The 23,794-nt window shown below is 52.4% G+C and overlaps 1 protein-coding gene across 1 annotated transcript in view; it reads right to left on the bottom strand.

Moving 5' to 3' along the window:
* KATNIP (katanin interacting protein) overlaps positions 1–23,794 on the bottom strand; it is a 190,991-nt gene that overhangs the window by 119,683 nt on the left and 47,514 nt on the right. The window contains exons 3-5 of the mRNA XM_036021187.1: positions 17,495–17,571; positions 9,506–9,675; positions 7,853–7,950 (exon numbers count right to left, since the gene is read on the bottom strand). Of these exons, the coding sequence (XP_035877080.1) occupies positions 7,853–7,950; positions 9,506–9,675; positions 17,495–17,571 (345 nt within the window). The remainder of the gene's footprint in view (positions 1–7,852; positions 7,951–9,505; positions 9,676–17,494; positions 17,572–23,794) is intronic.

Here is a 23,794-nt window from a genome sequence, read left to right as displayed (position 1 = left end):
AGAAAAGGAGACAGTTACCTACAAAGGAGTTCCCATCAGACTGTCAGCTGATTTCTCAAAAGAAATCTTGCAAGCAAGAAGGGGCTGGAAAGAAGTATTCCAAGTCATGGAAGGCAAGGACCTACATCCAAGATTGCTCTATCCAGCAAAGCTTTCATTTAGAATGGAAGGGCAGATAAAGTGCTTCCCAGATAAGCTCCAGTTTAAAGGAGTTGATCATCACCAAACCCTTATCATATGAAATGTTAAAGGGACTTATCTAAGAAAAAAAAATCAAAACTATGAACAGTAAAATGACAACAAACTCACAAATATCAACAATTGAACCTAAAAAAACAAAAACAAAACAAAAACAAACTAAGCAAACAACTACAACAGGAACAGAATCACCGAAACAGAGATCTCATGGAGGGTTATCAGTGGGGAGAGGGCAGGGGGAGAACAGGGGAAAACATAAAGGGAGTAAGAAGCATAATTTGTAGGTATAACATAGACAGGGGGAGGTTAAGAGTAGTGTAGGAAATGGAGAAGTCAAAGAACTTATATGTATGACCTACGGACATGAACAAAGGAGGAGAAATGCTGGAGGGAGGTCAGGTACAGGGCAGAGGGGAATGAAGGGGAGAAAAAAAGAATAGGACAACTGTAAAAGGATAATCAATAAAATATACTTGAAAAATCAATAAAATAAAATCAATAAGCATGTTCTCAGGTGAGGGTAAAAAAAACACACCCTCATTTCCTTTTAGTAAATCCTCCCTTCCAAAACCCTAAACCAAGTGTTCATGTTAAACAGAGACCAGGGCTAGGTGGGCACATGACCCAGGCCTGGCCAATCTGAGTATTAGACTCCTCTGGCCCACAGTGAATGGGTAACTGGTTCAGGAGAGTCAGAGTCATGCAATAGCAGGAGACAGGATGTAAGCTGGGAGCTGCTGTTGGCCCTCTTGTCACCACACAGAGAAACATGGGGGAAAGCAGAGTTGGAAGGTGGGGAAGAGCCTGCTACATTGTCTGAGCACCTGGATCCAGCCATGCCTGAATGGGGGAATTCACTGGTAAGTAAGAGATTTGGAATTCATGCTACTCTGTTGGCCTGATCTGAATTATAAATGTGAGAAAGAGCTCCAGTATTCAAGGAGGAGCACTCATGTGCCATTCTCTCTTCTGCAGCTTTCCCATCCTCCCTTTCCCCAGCTTATCCTTCTCCCTCCCTAGGAGCTCAGCATACCTGCTCACCTTACCGAGATGTCAGGAGACAGATTTGCAGTAGGCATGAAGGCACTTAATCAACAAATCCTCACTTAGTATTGACTGCATACATGTCAAGATACAAAAAAATTTAAACCAATGCCCTGGTGCATTGTGTACACAGCACACACAATGGAAGAAGGTGTTTATGAAGCAACATATGACAAAATTAATATGATCCAGAAAGAGTTTCTAAATGCTGAGTGAGTACCAGAGGGGGGAATAAACTGTCCCTCCATCTGGCAGGCTCCCCCACCGCAGCTCCAGGGTGGCGCCTCTGCCACCAGTGGGAGAAGGAGGAGGAGCAGCCCTGCCCACACAACGATGCCCACCTCCCCACAGAGAGCACCCGGCTGGCAGGTTCCAGCCCAGCCCCCAGGCATGCCAGCTCCCTGCCTCCCACCTTCACACCCTCGCAAGGATGATGCCCAAGCTCCTGGCTGGCTCCCTGCCTGGCACGCTGCTCTGCCCCAAGTGGGTGTTTCTAAGCAGCTGCTCTCTCCCGCCCACTTGCAGTACCCAGACTTGGGGAGACCTCTGCAGTATCAACCATGGACCAGGCAGAACTGAAAAGCCCTGACATCCAAACACCCATGTTCCAGTTTGCCAGCCCAAGGCCAGCTGCTTTCATACTCAGCCACACCCAGGCCAGCGTCCTGCTCAGGGTATCTGCTGCCCTTCTCTCAGCAGATTGTTCTAAGAGGTACCCGTGAAAGCTTACTGTCAACTAGAGAAGAAAAAAGATCAGGGCTGGGGCTGCCCTGCCTGGCTGTGCGGGTCGTGTGACATGTGAATGGCTCCCTCTAGAGGCAGGAGAGTTCTAAAGACACTGGCAAAGGCAGGTTTGGGGCAGGCAGTAAATCAACCTCATTTGATTTGTTCTTCCCGGATTTGTCTGATCTCTCGCAAATAATAGTGCTTGACACTCTGGATCATGCAAGGTCATCGTAAAGGCCGAAGCTTTACGGGTTGTTCCATTTATTGTCCTCACTGCAGGGGTTTGCAAAACTCAGAAGGAGGAAAATAAAGGGAAGGGAGCCCCGTGCTTCACATGTTCACTATGAGCTTTCGGGGCGGGGGGCAGGGGGTGCTAAAGCTGCCTGGCCCACAGCAGGAAACCAGATACAACAGTGGAGCGAGAGCAAAGCCTTTGCTGTAATAATTGTAATGAACTTGCTTCTCAGGCCTTTAAGGAAAGCCCACCCCACAGTAAATTGCTGGAAGGCCAATCCCTTCACTACCAATTTAACGCTAAGAGCTGATGACTTTCATCAAATCTGACAGCTTTTGGTAAACGACGGCTCTGTTGATTAGGCCACTGTCCACCCACGTATTACAAGGCCAAGGAAGCCATAAATCTTAATCTGAGGACAGCAGCAGAAAGATCTAAGGCCAAGACATGGCGAGGTGGGGGGCAGGGAGGACAGCACCAACCAGAACCCATTTATCACCACGATACATGCCACGGTGCAGGTGGCAGCTCAGAAGCCCAAAAAAGCAATGCCATCCACCTCCCCGGATCCCCCAGAATTGCAGAGTTCCGGGAAGAGTCTCACAGGTGCAGCTGGTCAGCCAGCGTTTAGCTGACTGTGACTTTGTAACCCAGGCATCCTCAGGCCACTGAGCCTGAGGCAGCCCTCCCCATCAAGGGCAGCTCTACCCAAAGGGCTTCCTAGTTGCTGGGCAAGACCCTAAGAAGGAAAGTCTACTGTGCTGGAAGAGCCAAAGGGACTGGGCTTGGTCAGCGGGGAGGGGCTGTGTGACTCAAGAGAGCTGAGGGGAGACATGGGGAAAAAACGGCAGGAGCACAGGTTGGAGAGTACGGGGATGCAACAGTGGGGGCAGGGGGAGACGGGGCAGCGGAGAGTGGACGGGCCGATGGGCTCCCTGTGCGCTGGGACCGCTGTGCCTCTGCCGACCCAGCCGGTGTAAGTGCACAAGACCACTGGCCCCACCTGTCCCTTCTGCTGGGCACAGGAGTAACCAAAGGATGGGGGCAGGACAGTGGCCCCTCTCCTAATGGGGCAGCTTCAGAGAACTGGCCAGTGGAGACTTTGCTACCTTGACCACTCTGCCTAGCCCTGGCTGCCTCCAAGGAGAGTGGAGCCCATTCAAAAGGGCAGAGAGGCTGGCTTCATCTCTATCCTACACACACCCATAATCCATCCCTAAGTACTTCCAATCATGGAGAAACTTGCTTCTTAACTCTACTACTTATAGCCAAAGGAAACTGCAATCCAGTCTCTCTTCCTCAGGACAATGACAGTGCAGTTGGCACATGGGGTCCATTTACCATCTTGTGCACAGCCTCCTCAGTGGAGTCAAGGGGGCCCGTGCCCGCTCAGCGAACAGCTCCAGGGCAGGCAGGCTGTGCGTGGATCGTCAGACCCGGCCCCCACCCCCAGTCCCAGCCGGCCCAGGCAGTAGTGGCGTCTGTCCAGGCCGACCCAGAGTCCAGGCCGTGACCCGAGTGGCAGAGGTGGGCTAAGAGAATCAGAGGGTCTCTCCCTTGGAACATGACAACAGAGAAGTACTGAGGGAATGAAAAGCTGACATAGAGAAGGCCTGATGGGTCAAAAAAGCTGAAGTGATATCGAAAGCCGGGGGTAGCGCGTAGGTGCAGGGGTGCAAGGTGGAGACTGGGGAAGGCTAGTAAAAAGAAAAAAAGGCTGAATTGCGTTCACAGAAAGCCCTGTTGCAAATCTTCCCGCCTGGTCCTCCGCAGCCACCTGGCCCTATCAGCAGCCCTTCTATGCCTAGCAGCTGCACGTTTTTCTACAGCCTGAGCCCAAACATGTCCCTCTCCTACCGAAAACCCTCTGGGGAACTCCTCACATTTAAAATAAAATCCAAATTCCTTCCAGGGATCTCCCAGGCACAGTGTGACCCAGTCCCTCGACCCGTGACCCCCAAACCCTCGCACCCCCCCTCTCCACCTCTGCGCACAGGCCAGCCCGGCCTCCTTCCGGCCTGACTCTACTTCCTACAGCCCTCGCTGGTCCCTCCCCTGGGAGGCTCTCGCCCCAGGCCTCCCAGGAGTGGCTCCATCTCATCTTCAGGGGTCAGCCCAGATGCGGCCCCCAGGGAAGCCTTTGGCCCACCCCCTCTAGGGCAACTCTTTCAGCAGACACTGCCCATCTTGTGCTACTCTTTCCTGTCTTCCACGGCATTGGTTTCTTTGCTTGCTTTTGTCCTCGGCCTGTCTACTCACGCCCTGGAAATGTAAGCACCCAGAGAGCGGGCCTGGCCTGCCACACTCACTGTGCTGACCGCAGCACACACGTCCCCAGACTTCAGCAGATGCTCCGTACTCGGCCACAGGATGAGTGGGGGACTGAACGGGTGAAGAGTAAAGAGCCCTGATGTCTGCAGGCAGACCGCCCTCGGCATCTGCTCCTGCACCGATCACACAGCTGTGTGTTTACTGACGGCTCCCTCTGCGCTGCTGGGCGCTGCTTGAAACCCTCGTCAAACATCGGCTCGTCCAATCCTCATTACCTACCCTACGAGACAGACACCAGTATCACTAGAAAAAACGGACACCGAGAGGCTGAGCAGCTCGTCTAGGACCACATACCCAGTAAATGGTGCAGCTGAGGCTTTAAACCCGGGCGTCTTGCCCGAGTCTGTGCTCTTGACCACTTCCCTGGACTTGCCGGTCACCCACTGCCACATGGTGCTGCCTGAAGCATGGGCAGACGGCCCCACTGATGGACCACCCGTGACACCCTGTGAACACGTCGTTCCCAGAAGGCCTGGAAGGGGTTATTGACAATGAGCCTAAAGCTCAGAGAGGTCACATTGCAGTTCCAGGGCACACAGCTAGGCAGGAGTTTCTGTGAGGCCAAAGCCCTTTCCCTTCTATTCCCAGTGGGACGTCACAGGTTGACATGTCCTCAAGGGCCAGATTGGAAATGGAAAAGTGTACGAGAAACAGTAGCAGAGCAGTAACACACTGCAAGTGCCACTGGGCCTCAGCTCCAGGACACATGGGAGAGGTGGGGACCGCAGCAAACAGATGGGCTTGTGCCCTAACCAGGGAGACTGCTCCCGGGCTCCCTCTAGTGGCTGCCCAAGGGAGGGCAGCCCAGCCTGGGGGCCAGATCTTCCTATTTTTTCTAGAAAAGCAGAAACAGAGCTTCTTAAAAAGTATATAAAAATTTTTTAACTTAAATGTTAGCAAGTGACTAAGTCTTTTTTTAAACTGCGTGAGTTTGAAAAACATTATTTGGGGGCAAGTTTGGGCCGCAGGCGTGTTCACTCCGGATCCACCAGGCTGGTGTTCCGCGTGGGCGCAGGCAGCGCCCCGCCTCCCTCCCAGGTCAGCGGTTCCCGCGCCCACACCCTCGGGTCTTCCGGGGCAGGAACGGGGCCTTATCCGAATGTTCGTTTTTAACCCCAGAGCCTCGCCCAGGCCTGGCCCATGGCAATAAATGTTTGCTCAATTGATGATTTCTTTCCTGACGCGGCTTCTAGTCCGCTCATCACCACTGAAGGCTCCCGGTCCATCTAGATCTCTGAGGGCTGGGCGGGAGGACCGCGGGAGGGTGGGGTGGTTGATCTGGTCGGAAATGGTCAGGGGTAGGATGACCCCCAGTAGCCATTCCACTGTCCTCCTAAGACACCTTCCTGTTCACTAGAGGCCGGAAAGTCGGACACCACACTTCCCCAGACTCCCTTTCAGCTGGGGCTCAGGATGCGACCTAGGCAAGCCCACCTGCGGTGCGGGGCAGGGAAAGCAGAGTGAGCTGGAGGCGGCCTCTGTGCTCCGCACAGAGGTGGAGGAAACGGGTTTTTCAGCAATGTCCCACCTTGGCTAGACAGGGTCTTTCGTCACAGAGCTGCCCTAGCAAGCAGTGTCACTCTGAGGCCATCCGCGTGGCAGTAGCCTCTTCATTCCTGACGCTGACCCCCCACCTTCCCTGTGTCCCAGGCAGCAGCTTTGCTGGCAGGCCCCTGCGAAGACACTGGAGCCATCCCTGGAGGATTGGCTCAGAGCCTGAGGACTTGGGAAGCACCAGATTCCCTGCATTACATTCATTCCGGATGAAAATGGCCTGAGTGCTGTCAATTGTTATGCGCTGGCTGACAGCTGACTGGTACAGTGCAGAAGGACAATCACAGCATTCATGGCATCAGGAAGCCAGGAATTTTGCCATGATTAGGCCCTGTGATGTGTGGGACCACAGGGAGAGATTGGGATGGATGCTAATCAATCTTGGGCGAAGTCTTAAATGGCACAGATTCTGGGGCAGCCATTAAGTCACAGTCTAAGAAGCAAGTATGGCTCCAGATAGCAGAAGGCACTCAGAACAGCTCGAAGGATAGTCTGAAGGGAGAAGTGGAGAATGGCCTCATTAATGAGAAATTAACATGCATTGCTGGGGACAGAGGAGGCCTCCAGGCTCGGAGCCCCGCAGGCCTTGCTCACTGGCACCGGAGCCAGCTGGCAGGAGCACCCTTCCCCATTCAACCAGACACCCATGAATGTCTCTGTGGAGAAGCGCAGGGCCACTGGATTTGGAGTCACAGGTACAGGGTTGAAACCTCAGCCTACCCTTCTTCCTTGGTAGCTGTGTGACTCTGAGCAAGTGACCTTACCTCTCTGGGCCTCAGTTTCTTCAGCGGCACAATGAAGATATTTACAGACCTACAGCGTTATTCCAGAGTTGGTTTGATAAAGTATTTGTAAGTATTTACCTGCAGACCCATACACATGGTACAGTGCAAAATGTTAGAAGCAGCACTTTCCCATCTTGGTGAGCACAGGACTAAAAAGCATGTGTACCACCACTTAAGCCTCACCTCAGACCAAATGAGTCAGAATCTCGGGGGGTGGAGCCTGAGCATCAGTATTTTAAAAACCTTCCAGACAATTTGGATGTGCAGGGGGGTCGTGATGCACAGGTCCCTGGTGAGGCGCAAGTACCTGCCAGGTGAGGTATACAGACTATCTGTGGAGGAACACCGAGCTCGGGCCCAAAGATCTGGGTGTGAGTCCTGCTTCTGCCACTTCTTGGCAGTTGACCTTGGAAAGCTCACTTAACTTTTCTGAGCATTTGTCTCCTCAGCGCCTTTGAAAGAGGAAGGACATTGGAAGGCACCCTGTAGGTCTGCTGTGAAGGCAAACGGAACGCAGGAGCTGAGCCCATGCCTGGCACCCAGTAGGGGCTCAAAAATGCAAGATACTGGCTGTGGCAGCCTCAGCAGCAGCCAAAGCTGCATCTCAGGTCTGTGGGGCGGGTGCTGTCTTATTCACCCACCACATCCCTGGCATCTAAGACCGTGCCTGGCACATAGTAGGTGCTCAATAAAATCAGCTACATGAATGCATCCCCACGAAAGGGCTGTGAGTTTGGCCTGTGACACTCCAGAAGAGAAGACCACGTGGAGAGAGGCTGGAGGATCCCACGGGCTCCGCCATTCTCCAGGGGCCAGAGCCACACACAGGAGCGGACACGGCTGCAGCGCCCCGCCACACCCACCACTGCCCACGAGATCCCAGATGCCCTGACTATGTTTCCGTCCCTGAAATAACCCCACTCCTCATTCTAGAGTGTGAGATGGGGCCACGGTCTCGACTCTGCCCCCGTTTCCAGACCTGATGCCATCCGCGGCGCTGGACTTTGCTGGGGGCTGTTCGTGAATTGCGTCTTAAAGCTTCTTCGGCTTCTCGAAACAGGGTTCTTCGGCCACCATCTGCACCAGAGACAAGGGGGGAGGCTTGGTGAGGCACCGATGACAAGCTCACACTGATGGCAGTTTCGTAACTTACATTTAAATACACATCAGTACGCCCACAATTCCGTATGGGAAGTTACTCACTGGGGCACCGTTTGTAGCAAAAAAGCATTAGAAAACAAGCTACAAGCCCAGCAGAACTGGAATGACAGTGATATCTATAATAACGTACAGCCAATGGACGGGTCGGCATACAAAAGGAAACGTCTCCAGGGGACAGGACAGTGTGCACCACAGGCCAGCGTTTGTGTAACAGAAGAAAGAGGGGACAGACTTGTGTTGAATGAGCGGCTCTCCTGCTGGTGGCCCAGGCACAGAGACACCGGCTGTTTGTCCCTCCCTGAAGTCCGTACTCAGAAAGGCCCGCTTCTCCGGAGTGGCAGCAGGGCCAGGGTTCCGCCAGGAGGAAAGCTGGGAGTGCCACCCTGTTCCTCTTTGCCCTGAGGGCTAGGGAGCTCCTGTTGAACCCCCAGCAGAACCACAGTGACTCTCCTGGAGAAGGTTTTGGACCATTACTTTCTCCTTTTGTCACCCTGTTGTTTTGACTCTCAGTGCCTATTAATAGCCTGGGATTTTACCATACCTATGGTAAGAACACAAGTTAAGATTGTTGTGTGCTGGAAACTTTACATTTCTTATGTCATTTAATCTTCCTGGTGAGCCTACAAGGTGGGCATAATGAGTCCCATTTTACAGAAGAGAAAGCTGAGGGTCAGAGACAACCCATTTGCCAGGGGTCTCAGAGCCAGAAAGTGGTAAAACAGGGCTCAAACACAGCTTCCTCATTCCCACTCATTGTCCTACAACTCGCAGCGCGCTGGTCTTCCGGGCAAAGCCGCTTGCTTTCAGGGGCCCTCTGGCACCCCAAGGACAGGCACCTCGTCCATCTCATTTTAAGAAGGAAGAAACAAAGGCGCAGAGAGACAGGACGGCCTCCCCAAAGCAGCACGGCCGGTTGGGACCTGCCTGCACGTACTCTGCCACTGCATTCACTCAGCCACCAAATCACTTTTGGTAACTGCGTGGGGCCTGCTACTGGGTTGGGTGCTTTCTGTTCTACTTCAGACTTTCTGTGCTGTTATCATAGGACACACAAAAACCACTTAAAGCATGCAGAATATGGAGTAACTAAATTCAGAAATGAACAGTGGAATCAAAACAGTGATTAGGGACTGAAAACAAGACGTATCAAGCGAAAATCAGGCATAATCAAAATAACCCTAGACATTTCTTCAAATTAAGGTACTTGAGACTCAGCAAATGCAAAAGCCCAGAATTTGCTGCTCTGACCTTTGCCCTGGGGCAGTAGAGGCCAAGACTCATTTTAAAAAACATAAAAAAAGAATTTCTCTCTCTCTCACTCACATGCTCTCTCTTTCCGGCCAAGTGGGTATTGTTAACTTGTAGAGGTTACCTAACTGTGTGCTGATGAGCTTACATGCACAGGATGTGGCTCCACAGTTCCTACCCAGTTCACTGAACTGCCACTTAGCCAGGAGGGACCTGCGCTCACCCTGTGTCCCCTCGGCCTGCGAGGCGCTTCTGGAGAAGTCAGAGTGGACAGCTTTCCGAGACGATGTCTTCACTTCGGAATTGGCCCCGTTGACGTAGACGGAGAAGCCCTGCTCCAGGTGCTCCAGCCTCAGCTGCACGGGGTCCTTGGTCTGCAGGTGCTTCAGTATTCTGGAAGAGAAGTGATCGCCTGATCTTCATCATCTGAGCCGGGCCACCACCCACCCCGCTCAGGGGCAGAACTGCTGCTCTGGGTGGTGGCCCAGCTGTGCGTCCACAGCCCCTGAGCAGCCCATCGCACACAGAGGGCAGCGGCGAGGGGAAGGCTGTTTCAAGTCCTGGAGTGCTGCTTCTGGTTTAATTCTGAGGCTCAGCCGCACATTAGCAGAGCACGAAGGCGCACACGTGGGCGCCACAGCGGCCGAGACGGAAAGCAGGCCTGTGCTTGGCTCTCCGGCACAGTCCCGGTGCCATTGGTCTCCACTTGCTGTGGGTGGTGGCACTTGGTTCGGTGTGGAAGCAAATGGCTTGGAGGCTGAGCCTTTGCGAGAGAGAGTTCACGCAGCATGCCGGCAAACCAGGCACCCCCAGCAGGCCGGCTGACTGAGTTTTTGCTTCAGTAAATAAAGGTGCTCTCACTCACCCTGTTAGCTAACTGTCATCATTTCCTGTTCAGATGCAGTTAAAACCATATCAGCGCAGGTTCTGTTAAGATTAATGATGTGAGTATCACGCCCTTGCGCTAAAGGGCCTGGGCCTGAGCGTGGCCGGGGGTCCAGCTCCGCTTCCCTGAAAGCCCTGCCTCGCACTCAGCGTGGTCCTCCCCCACCCGTGCACTGCCACAACCGGCGTGCAGCGTCCTCCTCCGCCCCCAGAGCTGCTCCCGTCCAACACCAAACCTGCTGGCATCATCACAAACCCCCATGCGCACCCCCCACAGCCAGACTTGCTCACGCACAGGACGAAACACTGACAACCAACGTGGCCACAGGCACTGTCCTCCCTCCTCAGGGACTGACTCCCGCCACACCGGCCAAGTGCGCATTTCAGAAAAGAGTAGAAACCGCATAGAGCAGGGGCCACATCGGCCTCGAGTTGCCTTCAAAGGGCCGGGTGTAACTTTAGGACTGCGTAAGTATAACTACCCCTAGCAGTTAAGCGAGAGCTCAGTGCTGCTGCCGAGTAAAAAAAAGGTGCAAGGCCGGATTCGGCCCGCAGGCCCGTGTTTGCCGCCTGTGACATATAGGGTGTGTACCACATGCCAAACTCCATCCTAAACGCTTTCTATCAACATTCAAGTCACACTGGTCTTGGTAGTTACATCATATAAAGTTGCTGCAAACACTGAATTAGTGATCAGTGAACCGCAGCTCCTAGAGGAAAACACAGGATTTGGTTCCTGCGAGCCTCTGGTCACAACGTTCTCCCCAGCCGACTGAAACACAAGCTTGCTGCACGTGTGTTTCTATAGAAGGCCCCCTTGTTCAGTAGGGTTGAGTCATTTGCACTGAACTCATGGCCAGCAGCACTCTAACTCGCTCCTGAAGGAAGCTCACCTAAACCGTGCGTCTTCCCTGTAAGAAACACCACAGCCTTCTCATACTTAGCAACGCTAGAGAGCATGTCAGCGCTACGCCTGTGGCCTGTTTAAACAGCAGGATCACCAATGAAAAGCACAACAATGTGGAAAACATGGCCCTAAGTACAGCACAAAGAGGGCCCTGGTTACAGAGTGAGAGCTGACACAAGAAGGCAGTGTGGCCTTCTACTCCTCAGCTGAGATTATGCAGGCAGTAGAGATCGCTATCACTCTGCAGATGCCTGTGCGTGACTGTGAAAGCATGCAGGCATCAATTCTGGAGTTACAGATATACTTTAGTGAGCAGGTGAATTCACAAATATGAAATAATGTGAGTAATGAGGATTGCCATTAATCACCACAACCATCTACGGGGTAACTGCATTTATTATCTCCACTTAATAGATAAGCAGACTGAGGCACAGAGAGGTTAAGTAACTGGCCCAAGGTCACACAGCTAGTACGGTGGCAGGCCTACGATGCAAACTTAAGCAATTTGGCTGCAGAGTCTTCACCACACCAAAGACAACTTAAAGCTACTGAGATGATGTCGAAATTGGCAAACTTAGACACTGCTGGTAACTCACAGAAGCTTCTCAGAAGTTAAATTAAAATATAGAAAACACCACATGCTTGGTCTTTGCTCTAAGCACATTCCGGCAAATTGTTCCTGATCGGTCATAACGAAACCCTGAAAGCAACCCACGCGTCCAACAGCAGGAAAGGAGAAGCCAGGCTCTCACGCCACCACTACAATTAGAAAGAATCTGCCAAAACATGTGGTGTTTCTTAGGATCTGGTCAGGGTGGGCGGGGGGGATAAAAATGGGAGAATAATAATGGTACACATGTGGTAAGTGCAAAGTTGGAAAAAAGTGTGTTTGTGGACCCCAAATGGAAGGTGACAAATGTAAAAATTCAATCAGTTGTTAAAGTAGGTGGTGGCATTATGGGTGATTTCTTTGTTTGTTTTTAAGCAGTTGCTACATCCATCTTTTCAAAGACAGTGGCAGGAACATTTATTACAGACTGCTTATCTCTTGCCAACTTCGGAAGCCTGGGAGATACCTGATTGTGGGGCAACAGCACGAAACAGAAGGAAAACACAAGTAACTAGGAGACAATTTCCAAACACAGCAATAGCCGCTGTGGCTGGAGCAAACAGCCACAGGGCTCCCTCCATGGCACCAGCAGTCCCGGGAGAGAGAGGAGGGAGGGAGAGAGGACAGCCCGCAGGGAGCCCAGGCCCGGAGGCCCCAGCACGGGAGGAGGGCTCAGAACCTGACCACCTGGCAGAGAGCGCCTGCCTCGGCCTTCCTCTGGAGACCGCGCTGTCTCCTGATGCTACCTCAATGGTTATGGTGGCGTCCAACTCCCCAGAATCTGGGGCTGGCACCCCACGCGGGCCTCCTTTTAAGCAGGATAATTTATGAAAATGTGGATTTATGAAGCTGATAAATGAGGAGATAATTATTCAAACTGTGAAAGGAATCGCTAAAGGAACTCTCTGCCGCAGCTGAGTACATCAGTAACATTCAGGTGGCATCAAAGAAAAGTGGTTTTTTAAAAAAATTGATAGCCTGCTTTGCATAAAAAGCGGCCCTAGGTGAAGAAGGGGATTCGGAAACATCAGACGGAGGCCCTGCCCTATCGCAGACAAAGACACAGCCACTGCCCCTGCGGCCAGCCCACGCTGTCCTCTCACAGGGCTGGTCTGTGTGCAGCGCGGGCCTCTCTTCACGGGCAGGGGAGCACCTGGGAGCCCTCTCTGCCTTCCCACCCTCGGAACCTGAGCCCCTGGGCACGGGGGCCCATGCTGAGTGTGAGCAACAGCGAGGAACACTCTCGAGACCTATTTCTGGAACCAGTGGCCCCCAGTAACTCCAGGTCTAGCAAGGAGAGAAGGCGCAGGAGCAGGTCCTGGTACAGCCACCATGCACCTAATGCACGGAGCGGTCAGCATCTCTATTTCAGCCATATTGACCTCATTCGTACAGAGAGCTTTTGTGGACAGAAGAGGAAGTGGAGACACCAGGAACTGGCACCCAGAGTGTCACGAGGAGTGACGGAAAACACAACATGCTTGTGGCTGGCGGGTCGGAGCACACGCGTGGCCCAGGTGTGTGAGCTGAGCTGAGCTCAAGGAGCGGGAGGTGCTTTGCTCAGAGCCTGGCTGTGACTGGGCTCCAGGCTGGACATTCCCGTCTCTGAGCACGGAGGTTGCCGTGTGGCTGTGGACCAGCCATGTGGCTCCTCCGGACCCGTTTCCCAAACGGTCAACTGAGGGTTCTCTCAGGTCGGGCATTCAAGGGCTATCTGGATGTCAGCTCGGGGAGAAGGCATGTTTGACATTAAATGGTGAAGATGATGAAGAAGAAATCAAGCTTGGGTGGTGGACTTATTAGGGACCCTCAAGCACCTTGTCTCGCTGAACCCTTCCTGGCCCCACGATTCAAGCCCTACCACTGGCCTGTTTTATAGTGAGCCTGGCCGAGGCCCGGGAGCCAAGGAAGCAGCCAGCATTTCACTCCAGTCGGCCGGGCTCCAGGCCTGTCTCCCCGTCGCCATTCTGGTCTTTCCTGTCCCCTTACCAGGTGTCACCACAGGCGCCCTGAGCAAGGAGGGCTCGGGGAGGGAGCAGTGACTCCCAGCTGGGGGCGTCTGGAGCTGCTGGCACTGGAGTCCAGCCCTGGAGCATGGGGGAGAAGAGAGCAACGGCGCCCACACCCGGCCACTCCTTCCAGAACCTGGGTGGCCCAGGGGCTCTGGCGTTGATTCCCTAGGGTGTGACCGCCCACCCCAGTCCGTGTGGGTGGAGGTGGCCAGTGTGGAGGACGAATCTCCCTCCTGGGAAGCGCTGCCATTTCCCCCTCGTGCGTGGCTGGGGGTGGGTCCCCAGGTTTCCTCTTCTGTAAAATGAGGCCAGAATGCCTACCCCTCTCTGGGTCGTCACGGGGATGGAATGGAGACCAGGCTGAGGCTCCCGCTCAGAGAGCAGCGCATGGAGGCCCCCACTGGATGCTGGTTCTCCCCTCCCTTCTTTGTGCCTGAATTTCCTCTTGAGGCAGCAGGTTCGCCTCTCATGTGGGTATGTTTTCCTATAAGTTTCCCTCAGAGACCTTTTCCAAACAGCCAATTATATACCTGCTGGATTCCTGCATCTGGCCCACCCTCCACAGTTGAGAGGTGAGCGTTGCAGCCCCCTTGGCCGTGGGCTCTTCAGTCCCTCCTCGTATCTCACGCTGCGATTGTTCTACTTGCTCTCTCGTGAGTCCTGTCGGGCATGGATACATCTTCCAGAACCGCCAGGCCCCTCTGGGAGAGTCTTTGAAGCGTAAACTGGGGTGCCACACCTCCCAACTTCCCAGGGAGCACAGGGTCACTTTCTACTCCTTCTGGCACACTTATGGGTGGCCTGGTGCTCACTTGCCAAAGCCTGGGGGTTCCTCCAGGGCAAGGGCTGTGTGGTGGACACCTGTTCTTTCTGCCTGCCCGGCACCGGCCCCTTGTCTTCCAATCACAGCCCTATAGATTCCCTACTTCCTCCACGTAGTTCCCTACTAACCCAGTCCTTACTCTGCATGGTTTGGGTGAGACTCATTCTACCCCCAGCTTAATGGATGGCCAAAGGAGTGGCCCTTCAGACCATGCCACCTGACCAGGCAAAGCAGGTGATGAGCTTAGGAGTGAAATGGGGCCCCGGCCTGGCCAATGGGAGCCCTTATCAGCACTCTTCCTAGAACCACTAGGAAAGAGTACTCCCTTCCCCTCCAGGTAGGACATACATGTGGTGTTTCCAGGAGCTGCCTGGGCCCCCATGAGGGAAACACCTGCCTGAGATGACTCCTACATGGGAAAACAGAGCTAAGAGATGGAGAGTGACTGATTTCGGTGACATAATCTGAGCACCTGGATCCAACCATGCCTAAAGCCAGACAACATCCAGCATTTTCTATTCCATGAGCAAGTTTCCTTGTTGCTTAGAGTCCACCCACCCTGGGCTTCTGCACCTTCCAGTAAGGACCACTGACACAGTCTGCATCCCCCTCGTCTCAGTGCTCCTCACACCAGTGCTGATGCCGGGCACCGAGAAGGAATTCCGTGAAGTCCTACTGCATGAATAAAAGAGGAATGTCACCCAGCATCTCGTGGGCAGCTGTGCTCTGGGCAGGCAGGCAGAACCCGCCCCGGGGCCTGCACGCCCCTTCTCGCATCATGAGGCAACCTGGACAGCAGCCGGCTCTCACCTCCTTCTGGGCACGGTGCAAAGCTCAGGCTGCTTTCCTTGCTGGCCCTCTAACTTGACTTCCAAGTAAACTGCAGTTTCTCCCTGCCCATTCCCTCCACGCTGAACTGGCTGCCCTGGCAGGTTTGTCTCCTCTTGATTATTTATGACAAAGTCAAACGAAACAGAGCTAAGAAAGTACAGCCCACCCCCACCACATCCTGGTTGCATGACCTTGGGCAAACCACCCCTGCTCCGGGCCTCCACCCCTCATCTGTCAGGTGAGCGCAGCAACGGCACCCACCCCATCGGGCAGGCACTGTGTGGGTGAAATGAAATGATGACATCAGGGGGGCGCCTGGCAGGTGGCTGGGGCTGCAGAAAAGGTGCACTCCCCTTCCACATATGTGTCCACCTGGAGGTGTTTGTCTTGGGCTCCACCCTCTGATTTCCCATCACCAAGCCAGCTCCCTCTTGGTGACGGCACCTCCCCCAAATTTCATGGCAACTCAGGTTTGATGTATTTTTAATTGCCTTTGTGCCACAACCCTGTCACTGCATATTCTCCTACACACTGTATCGGCTGGTATCTCTTTGATCATGCACTTATTGATCCTCTGATTAATAGGAAGCAAATTGTTCCTACGACATTCTCCTCCCAGAGAAGTCACATTTATTTGATTAAACGATCACCCAGGTGTTGGGGGCACCACCCAGCCTGCCTGAAGCTGAATAAAAATCAATATGCTACATGGTATTAATGATAATAAAAAACCCACATTGGGCCAGTCAGCACAGCCTTCCACTGTCCTGGCTGGAGGTCTCCCCTGGGTTGGAGGGAGGTCGGCAGAGAGCAGCTGGGCACCGAGGACAGTGCCTCCCAGCAGAGGGGGCATCTCTGGCTGGTCCTGGAGAGCTGTCTCTTCAGAAGTTCTCCACTGGGGGAGCTTTGGCCTCACCAGGGAGCATCCAGAAATGTGGACAGGTGCTGTTGTCAGACACTGGGGGTCTTAATGGAATGTAGCACAGGGGGCAGTGGACAGGAACACTAAACCCCTACCACACATGGGATTGCCTTGCACATAAAAACTTGTCTCATGCAGCATGCCGCCAGGGCTCCAGGTGACGAGGACTGGGAGTTCAGCTAGTCCGGGAAGAGCTGAACCCACATTCAGGATGCCAACCCCCGGGCCATCAGGCCTGCAAGACCCCTAGCCCGAGACACAGGGGCCCAAACGGGCACCCAACCCTTCCCTCTCCGCTGGTCTGCTCCAGGGGCCTGCAGCGTTCTTCCATCTGTTTTGTGCTTTCGTTTGAATTCATTATAAACACTTTAAAACACAGGAGGTTTCACAACACAAACCCAGATTTCTAGCTTCGCTGGCAACCCCGGAGGACAGGAACCCCTGGGCCCGTGTTCCCACAAGCAGCTGGCCCGAGCCAAGCACCGGAATGCGAAAATTCCAGGCGCCCACTCTCCCCGCTGAGCTGGCTTCCCAAACCGCCTGCCCCTCCTAGCCTGTGAGTTTGCAAAGCCGGCTTCCTGCAAGGCCCCAGGCCCGAAGGCGAACACGCTGGACTAAACTGCACTTCTGGGGCCTTGCATATTTTGGCAGCGCTGAGGACGCTGATGCCTCTCTCAGACCAGACCCCCTGTTCTGACTGCGCTCGCTAAACACTGCCTCCATCCACTGCCAGCTCTTTCAAAAGCCAGTACTCCGGAGTCAAAATCCACACTAACTTAACTTTAAATGACACATGGACCAACTCCAAACACAAATGTAAAATGACTCCACCTTCACAAAACAAGGCATGATTACAGCTCAGATTTCAAAGGACCAGCACAGCCTGTGAGATCACAGAGTAGACTATTCAGGTGATTAAGGCACAGGCCCTGCCAAATTCTAGCTTTTCATGACAAACCCACCTTCTCCCAGAACAGAAACAGGGAGGCGAGAGGGGGGCAGTGCTTACATGGGGACAGTTAGCTACAGCTCAATCAAAGATGCAATTAAATCAGTGAATGGAGACACAGGAGCTGGCATCGCAGATGATGTTCCCAGCCTCTGAGTGGAGGTGACTGCATCCCATCCCTATGTGAACCAGAGCCTGCACGCTGTTAATAAAGCTAAATAGGGTTTTTATTTGGCTAATATGAAGGGCTGCCGGCGAGTGGCTTCATCTTACCGGTTCCTCTGCTGAAGCAGTATTAAATACTCATCATGTTTCTCATCAAAGTCTGTCACCATGTCCTTAGTGTAAGCCTGAAACGAAGAAACAGAGCAGTGTGATGCCGGAGCGCAGGGAGGCACTTACTGAGGCCCAGACAACACGCGCAGCAACGGGAGGCAGGAGCAGAAGCTGCCCTTGACGCAGGCTTGGCTCCCTAAGCGCGTCACTCTGGAGCCCCAGAGCCCCAGAGATTGTCTGATGCCCCAGTGGGTCTTGAACACACACAACTAATGATCCACCAAAAGAAGGGCAAGTCCCCAGCACCACTGTTCATTCCTCCCATGCCCTGTAAAATCAAGGGCTTGAACAAGATCTGGGCTTCACTCTTTTCTCCCACTCATCATTAACTTTTCTCAATTTTCTCAATCTGTTATAACCAGATGCCATGTAAATCAGTTGTTTAAGAGGGGATCTCATCTTCCACATGCCACTGCAAGAGAAATGCGTGCTTACTATAAACAACCCAGTCATTACAAAAACATATGACTCAGAGAGTGAGGGCCCCTTTAGAGCTGACATTTAGGGCTGTGCACCTGCCCTTTTGGCAACAGAGCTCTGGATTTCCTTCGGGGAACAATTCTGCCCTTTCCTTCAGTTCACTGGTTTTCCCAGATGCCCTTGAAAGTGCCTTTGTTCTCCTCTTGGGTCACAAGACCTTGGCCCTGGTCTAACCAATCGACATAGTGCTTCCCACCCCCCCACCTCCCCTGCCACAGTAATTCACTGATCCAGGGTTGAACCGTGACCCCAGCTGGGCCCCTGAAAGCCAGCCCTGGGCTTTGCTGATACTCTCAGGGAAAAGCTGCTCTCCGTCCACTGCGGTGCTCAGCTGATGAGACGCAGGTCTGGAACTGCCTGAGAATGAAGTCAGTAAAGACAGCACTTCTGAGAGATGGAGAGAGAATCCTAATGACATCGTTTGAGCCCCTGGATCCACCCGTGCCTGAAAAAGTACCTAGCCAATTTAGTTATGACTTTACAAGTTTCAGCTGAGCCCTGGCTGGTGCAGCTCAGTGGAATGAGCGCCAGCCTGTGAACCATAAAGGTCACTGGTTCAGTTCCCGGTCAGGGCGCATGCCTGGGTTGCAGGCCAGGTCCCCGGTTGGGGGTGTGCAAGCAAGGCAACTAGTCAATGTTTCTCTCACACATGGATGTTTCTCTCCCTCTCTCTCTCTCTCCCTTCTCATCTCTCTAAAAATAAATAAAGTCTTTTAAAAAATAAAGTGACATGCATATACTAGCAAAATCCCCATTATAATTTGACATATATCCCTCAATGTTTCTCTTTGTTTATAATATACATATATACATATTCATAAATACACAAACACATATTCCTTTAAGCAAAACAGGATCATACTATAAACAACATTTTGCAACTTTCTATGTTCTTTAAATAACTTTTTGACAAATGGATTAAAGAGACAATATCAATTTGGTTCTAGTCACAAATTATAAGGATTAAGTTTTAAATGGCAAGTAAGACATTTGTAATAAAAATGCAATTTGTGTGAAAATCCAAACCATTAACATTGGGAGAAGATGGAGGAAAAGACTCTCCATTGTTCTCTTCTTCGTTTGTCAAAATCTGGCTTTAAGCCCACTGCTCTACCAGAGCCCCACCCAAGGGGAACCCAAGCCTCCTCACCCAAATACAGCAGTTCCTTCCTTCCTCTTCCTGTCTGGCTGCTCCGGCCGTGGGGGGCAGCCGACCACCCATTCCTGCCCCAGTTCTCCTCCTCCAGCTTCTGCAGTTCCGAATGAGCCTCCTTTCCTTCCAGCTTTCTGCCTGGGCCTCTCTGGCTGCCCTTCCTCCTCTGGCCACAGACATGGACGGACATGGTCTCTGTCCATCCCACCTTTCTGGGTCTCTCCCCCTCTGTCTTTACTTCCCTTCCAATTACAAGGAAGTGGGCCCCCTGGCTGGGGAACCCAGAGGGTCCCTCCTAATCCAAGGCTGAGGCCCAAGGAGCGCTGGATGCAGGACACTGGGTCTGGGGAGGAGGCTCCGCTCCCCCCGGAATGACGAGACGTGCGTCGTGCGGACCCTTCAGGCAGCCTTCCCACACGCGTGATTCTCCTCTGATCTTCAGAGCAGCCCTTGCAGTGGTTATTATCACCCCACTTAAGACACAAGGAAACCCATCCAATGCATCTTAAAGGGACTTGGATCCTCCTCCAAGGCAATTTACATAACCATTTTGAAATATTGAAATGACCACTGACATATTACAGTATGGAATGAAACATTCTATGACATTTTTAAATGAAATATGAGACTTCAAAGAGATCTCGGCTGTGCTAGGCTGCCCCCGGCCCTCACTCACACTCTCCAGGAATGCATTTACACACCTTTGCCAGGAGGAAGACGGTCACCAGAAAGACTGGAAGAGCACAAGCATTTATCCAGCCAAACTTTTTACCAGCCTGTGCTCCTCAAATGCTAATGTGCACACCAATCACCTGGAAATTATGCTGAAATGCAGACTGATTCCGTAGGAGTGGGAGTGTGGGGCGTGGCATTCCTAACAAGCTCCTTCGGGCCACACTCTGAGTAACAAGGCCCTAGATTAGTCCTTCTTATTCCCACTATTCACAATACACCCACTTCTAATAGGCTGTCTTTGAACTTGAGCTGAGAACACATGTTCTGGAGTCTAGCCTGGCTCCAATTCGCAAGGCTGCCATCGGTTCCCTCACCCGTGAAGTGGAGGTAATGGCAGCACCTGTCTGGGTGGAGTTTCCTTCCCTCCCGGGCGAGCGTGGACTGCGCACAGTGACAGCGGGAGGGACTTAGCACAGCACCTGGCACTTAGAGAGATTAACGTAATTAACGTTCTCAGCGAACGTTAGTTACGTTCACATTTACAGAGTTCCATTATTTAAATACCGCTATCCTAGCCCCTTCCTGCTCCCACCCATGCTCAATCCCACCTATGCCTTCATGATTCTATTCCTTTCTCCAGAAATCCGCTCCACCCCCTCCAGCCTCCACCCAAATCGTCTCTAAGGCCCAGCTCAGCTCCCCAAGTCTCCATGAAACCTTCTCCTGATATTCTCATCCACACCCACCTCAGCTCATTCTGAAATCCTGTAATTAGTATTAAATGATATACAATACAGTGTGGGAAAGTGTACGACTAAGTGCTAAATTGTTACCACTTGACTGTATATATCGCTCACTAATTATCTGGGCATTTGAAGACTTGGGAGTCAACCCTGATCTCTCTGCTTCTTACCTGCGTGAGCCTCAGTTTTCTCATCTGTAAAAAGGGAACATTAATCAGGGTTCCCACACAGGGCTGCTCTAAGAATTAACTAGGAGAAAAGTGGAAGTAATTTAGAATCCTTTCTTTCTTCTTCTCCCTTTATAAACCCAGTCAGATTATAAACCCCTGGAGGGCAGAACCATAGGAAAGCAGAGGACACACTGTCTGGGGAGCCTGTCCCGGGCGCCAGCCTTAGCTCCACCACAGTAGCTCAGGGAAGACAACCCGTGAGGCAGGCTTGGTGCCACCTCGGCCAACCCTCACCCCAACTCTGATGGGGCATCAGACACTGCCTTCCCAGCATGACACACTTCTCTTCGTTGAGCCTTTACTTCTCTGGCTATACGATGGAGGCATTAACACTTAGGGCACCCTACCAAAGTGTGAGAACCTTGTGAAGTGCTAAAGCTACCACCCTCTCGAAGCTGACATTTATCAAGCGCTTACTGTGGGGCTGTTACATATGCAAAGGAGGATTAACAAAAACTCTGACCCAGTGTTTACTCAGATATCAACTTGCCAGTAGGCTATACCCAACCACCAGTCAGGAGCTGCTGGCAGGACTCCTGCCCCCACCCTGGTCCTGAGAGGAATGAGTGGCACCCCCTGCTGTTGAGCACCCAGCCATGCGAACGCACACTAGCCAAGGGCCCCTAACACCAGCAGGGCCCGCTGGGAGTTCTGGAAACACCCATTCTATTGAATGTGCAGGGTATTTTTCTGGGAAGAGAATCCATAACTTTCATCAGATTACCAGGGACCAAACACAAGAGATAAATGATTATAATAAAATATATAAAATGTGGAAGGATGAAGCTGGAGCCACTTGCTATTGCGGCACCATTTGCTGAGCGGGCCTGTGACCTTGTTAAACATGACTCCATTTCACTCTCCTGAGCTTGCCCCCAGGACTGGATGTTACTGACTGGGAGCAAGAACAGAACTAGCCGCTCCCTGCAGCCACAGGCAGAAGATAACCTTGGAACAAACTGCAGCCTGGAGTTACAACCAACGCCTGATAGCCCAGGGGCCTCACAGCAGTAACCCTCCACCCCTTTTAAATCCAGTTATAACCCAATGAAAGCTCAAAGCCCCTCTCTCAATGCTAGTGTGTGTCTCCACACCATGCCCCTCCCCTCTCCCAGAGAGTGAATGCAAACTTTACTCTCCGCACTCTCTTCTCTTTGTGAGTTCTTTCATAGCCCTCGTCGCTGACCACCCTAACGTTTGGTGGCCCATATGGGGACGTTCTCTATTTCTCCCTCTTCCCCAGCCCCCTGAGACCTGTGACTAGGGGAGCAGGGGGCAGCGAAAGCTCGACCCAGGCTAACCCCCTAACCCTGCCTCTGTGAGGTTCGGAGAGAGAATCCTAATCCTTCTCTTCCGTCTTTCTGGGCTCCGAGGACAGCCTCCTCCTCGCCCATCTTCACAGCCAGCGATCATTCAGTAAGTCTCTCTGAATCTCGGGACGAAGACATCCCATGGGAAGCAGTAGCTTGCCCCGTCTCGTTGTTGTAAACCCAGTACTGGGTCTATCACTTTTGCAGGGCTTCGGGGGGTGGGGGGACACCTCCAACCACCTCCCTGCTGGCCGGGCCTGCCCTTGGGGCCCAGGGACGCCTGGCTCTGAAGCAGAACCTGGTGTCCGGCCGCTCAGCTCCAGCCACAGCCCTCTAGTTCATTTGAGTTGGGGACGCCCTCCTCAAACCTTCCCCTGCCCCTCAGTTGTTCTCATCCCCAGACTCCCTTCTCTTTTCTCATTTGTGGTTCTCCGCGTGGGCAATACTCAGTTGACCCTGCCCAAGGACTCCCCATTGGGTTGTCTACTTAAGAACTTGAAGGCGCCCTGGCTGGTGTGGCTCAGTGGATTAAGCGGGCCTGTGAAGCAGGGTCACTGGTTCAACTCCCAGTCAGGGCGCATGCCTGGGGTGCAGGCCAGGTCCCCAGCAGGGGGCACATGAGAGGCAACCACACACTGATGCTTCTCTCCCTCTCTTTCACCTTCCCTTCCCTTCTCTAAAAGTAAATAAATAAACTCTTAAAAAAAAAAAGAAAGAACTTGAAGGCTCTGGGACTTACCAAGCCCAAGGCCTTGATTTTCTGCTTCAACACAGCCTGGCCTCAGTACAAACCAGGTGGCCAGGAAGCCTGGCCCATGAACGGGTCTCTTAACTATAATACTACCCTCCAACTTGACCTGTACTGTTGCCATCTCGATCCCCTCCTTAGGTTTAGTCATTGAGAGGAGACAAGATTTTAACCTCCAGCTGAAATTCCAGGCTCCTCCTAACCACCCGTTTCATTCCAATTTGCCGCCCTCTGCCCCCTCCCACCCATCAGCCCACCCCGTATTTGTTTCCAGCTGAGCGGCACTCCAACCCCTTAAGGCCACGCTGCTTTAATCAGTGTTACCCAGAAGAGGTGACGCTATTCCTTACCTGCCTAGCCCACGTCCTGCATCCCACTCCCATTTGGAATTAGGTGTGGCTCCACGGAGCCCACCTGAGTAAAAGCAAGGGTACGAAGAGGGAGAAAATCTCACCCACCTCCCAGACTAAAACACTCTGTGTTCTCCTCCTGGAGACCTGGGAGCTGCTCAGTCCTGGGAAAAACTGGGCCTGCCTCTCTAAAGTCTGGGCTTTATATTGTTCTTTCATGTCCTTTCATAGTGATTATCACTGATCAAGAAATTGTTATCTTGAAACATTATATTTTACAAAGAAGCAAAGTTCTTTACTGATTGCATTTTAATTGAAACTACAACCATGTCATTTAAATCTGGTCATTTATAAACAGTCACTGTTTTACTCTAATGCATTTGCAAATGTATCTTTGAATAGGCTCATGAAAAAGACGCTGACTTACTCTAAGTTACAGGTATCTAAGTAGTTCATGGAAACGCTGGCGAATAATCAAGACAAAAAATATTGGTCATATGGGACTAAATTAACTGAAGATAATTGTTATTCTAATGACTTTGTTCCAA

The sequence above is a fragment of the Phyllostomus discolor genome, chromosome 3 (assembly GCF_004126475.2).
Source record: "Phyllostomus discolor isolate MPI-MPIP mPhyDis1 chromosome 3, mPhyDis1.pri.v3, whole genome shotgun sequence".
NCBI lineage: Eukaryota > Metazoa > Chordata > Mammalia > Chiroptera > Phyllostomidae > Phyllostomus > Phyllostomus discolor.
Note: the sequence above shows the minus strand (reverse complement) of the source record. Positions and strands in the feature narration are given on the sequence as shown.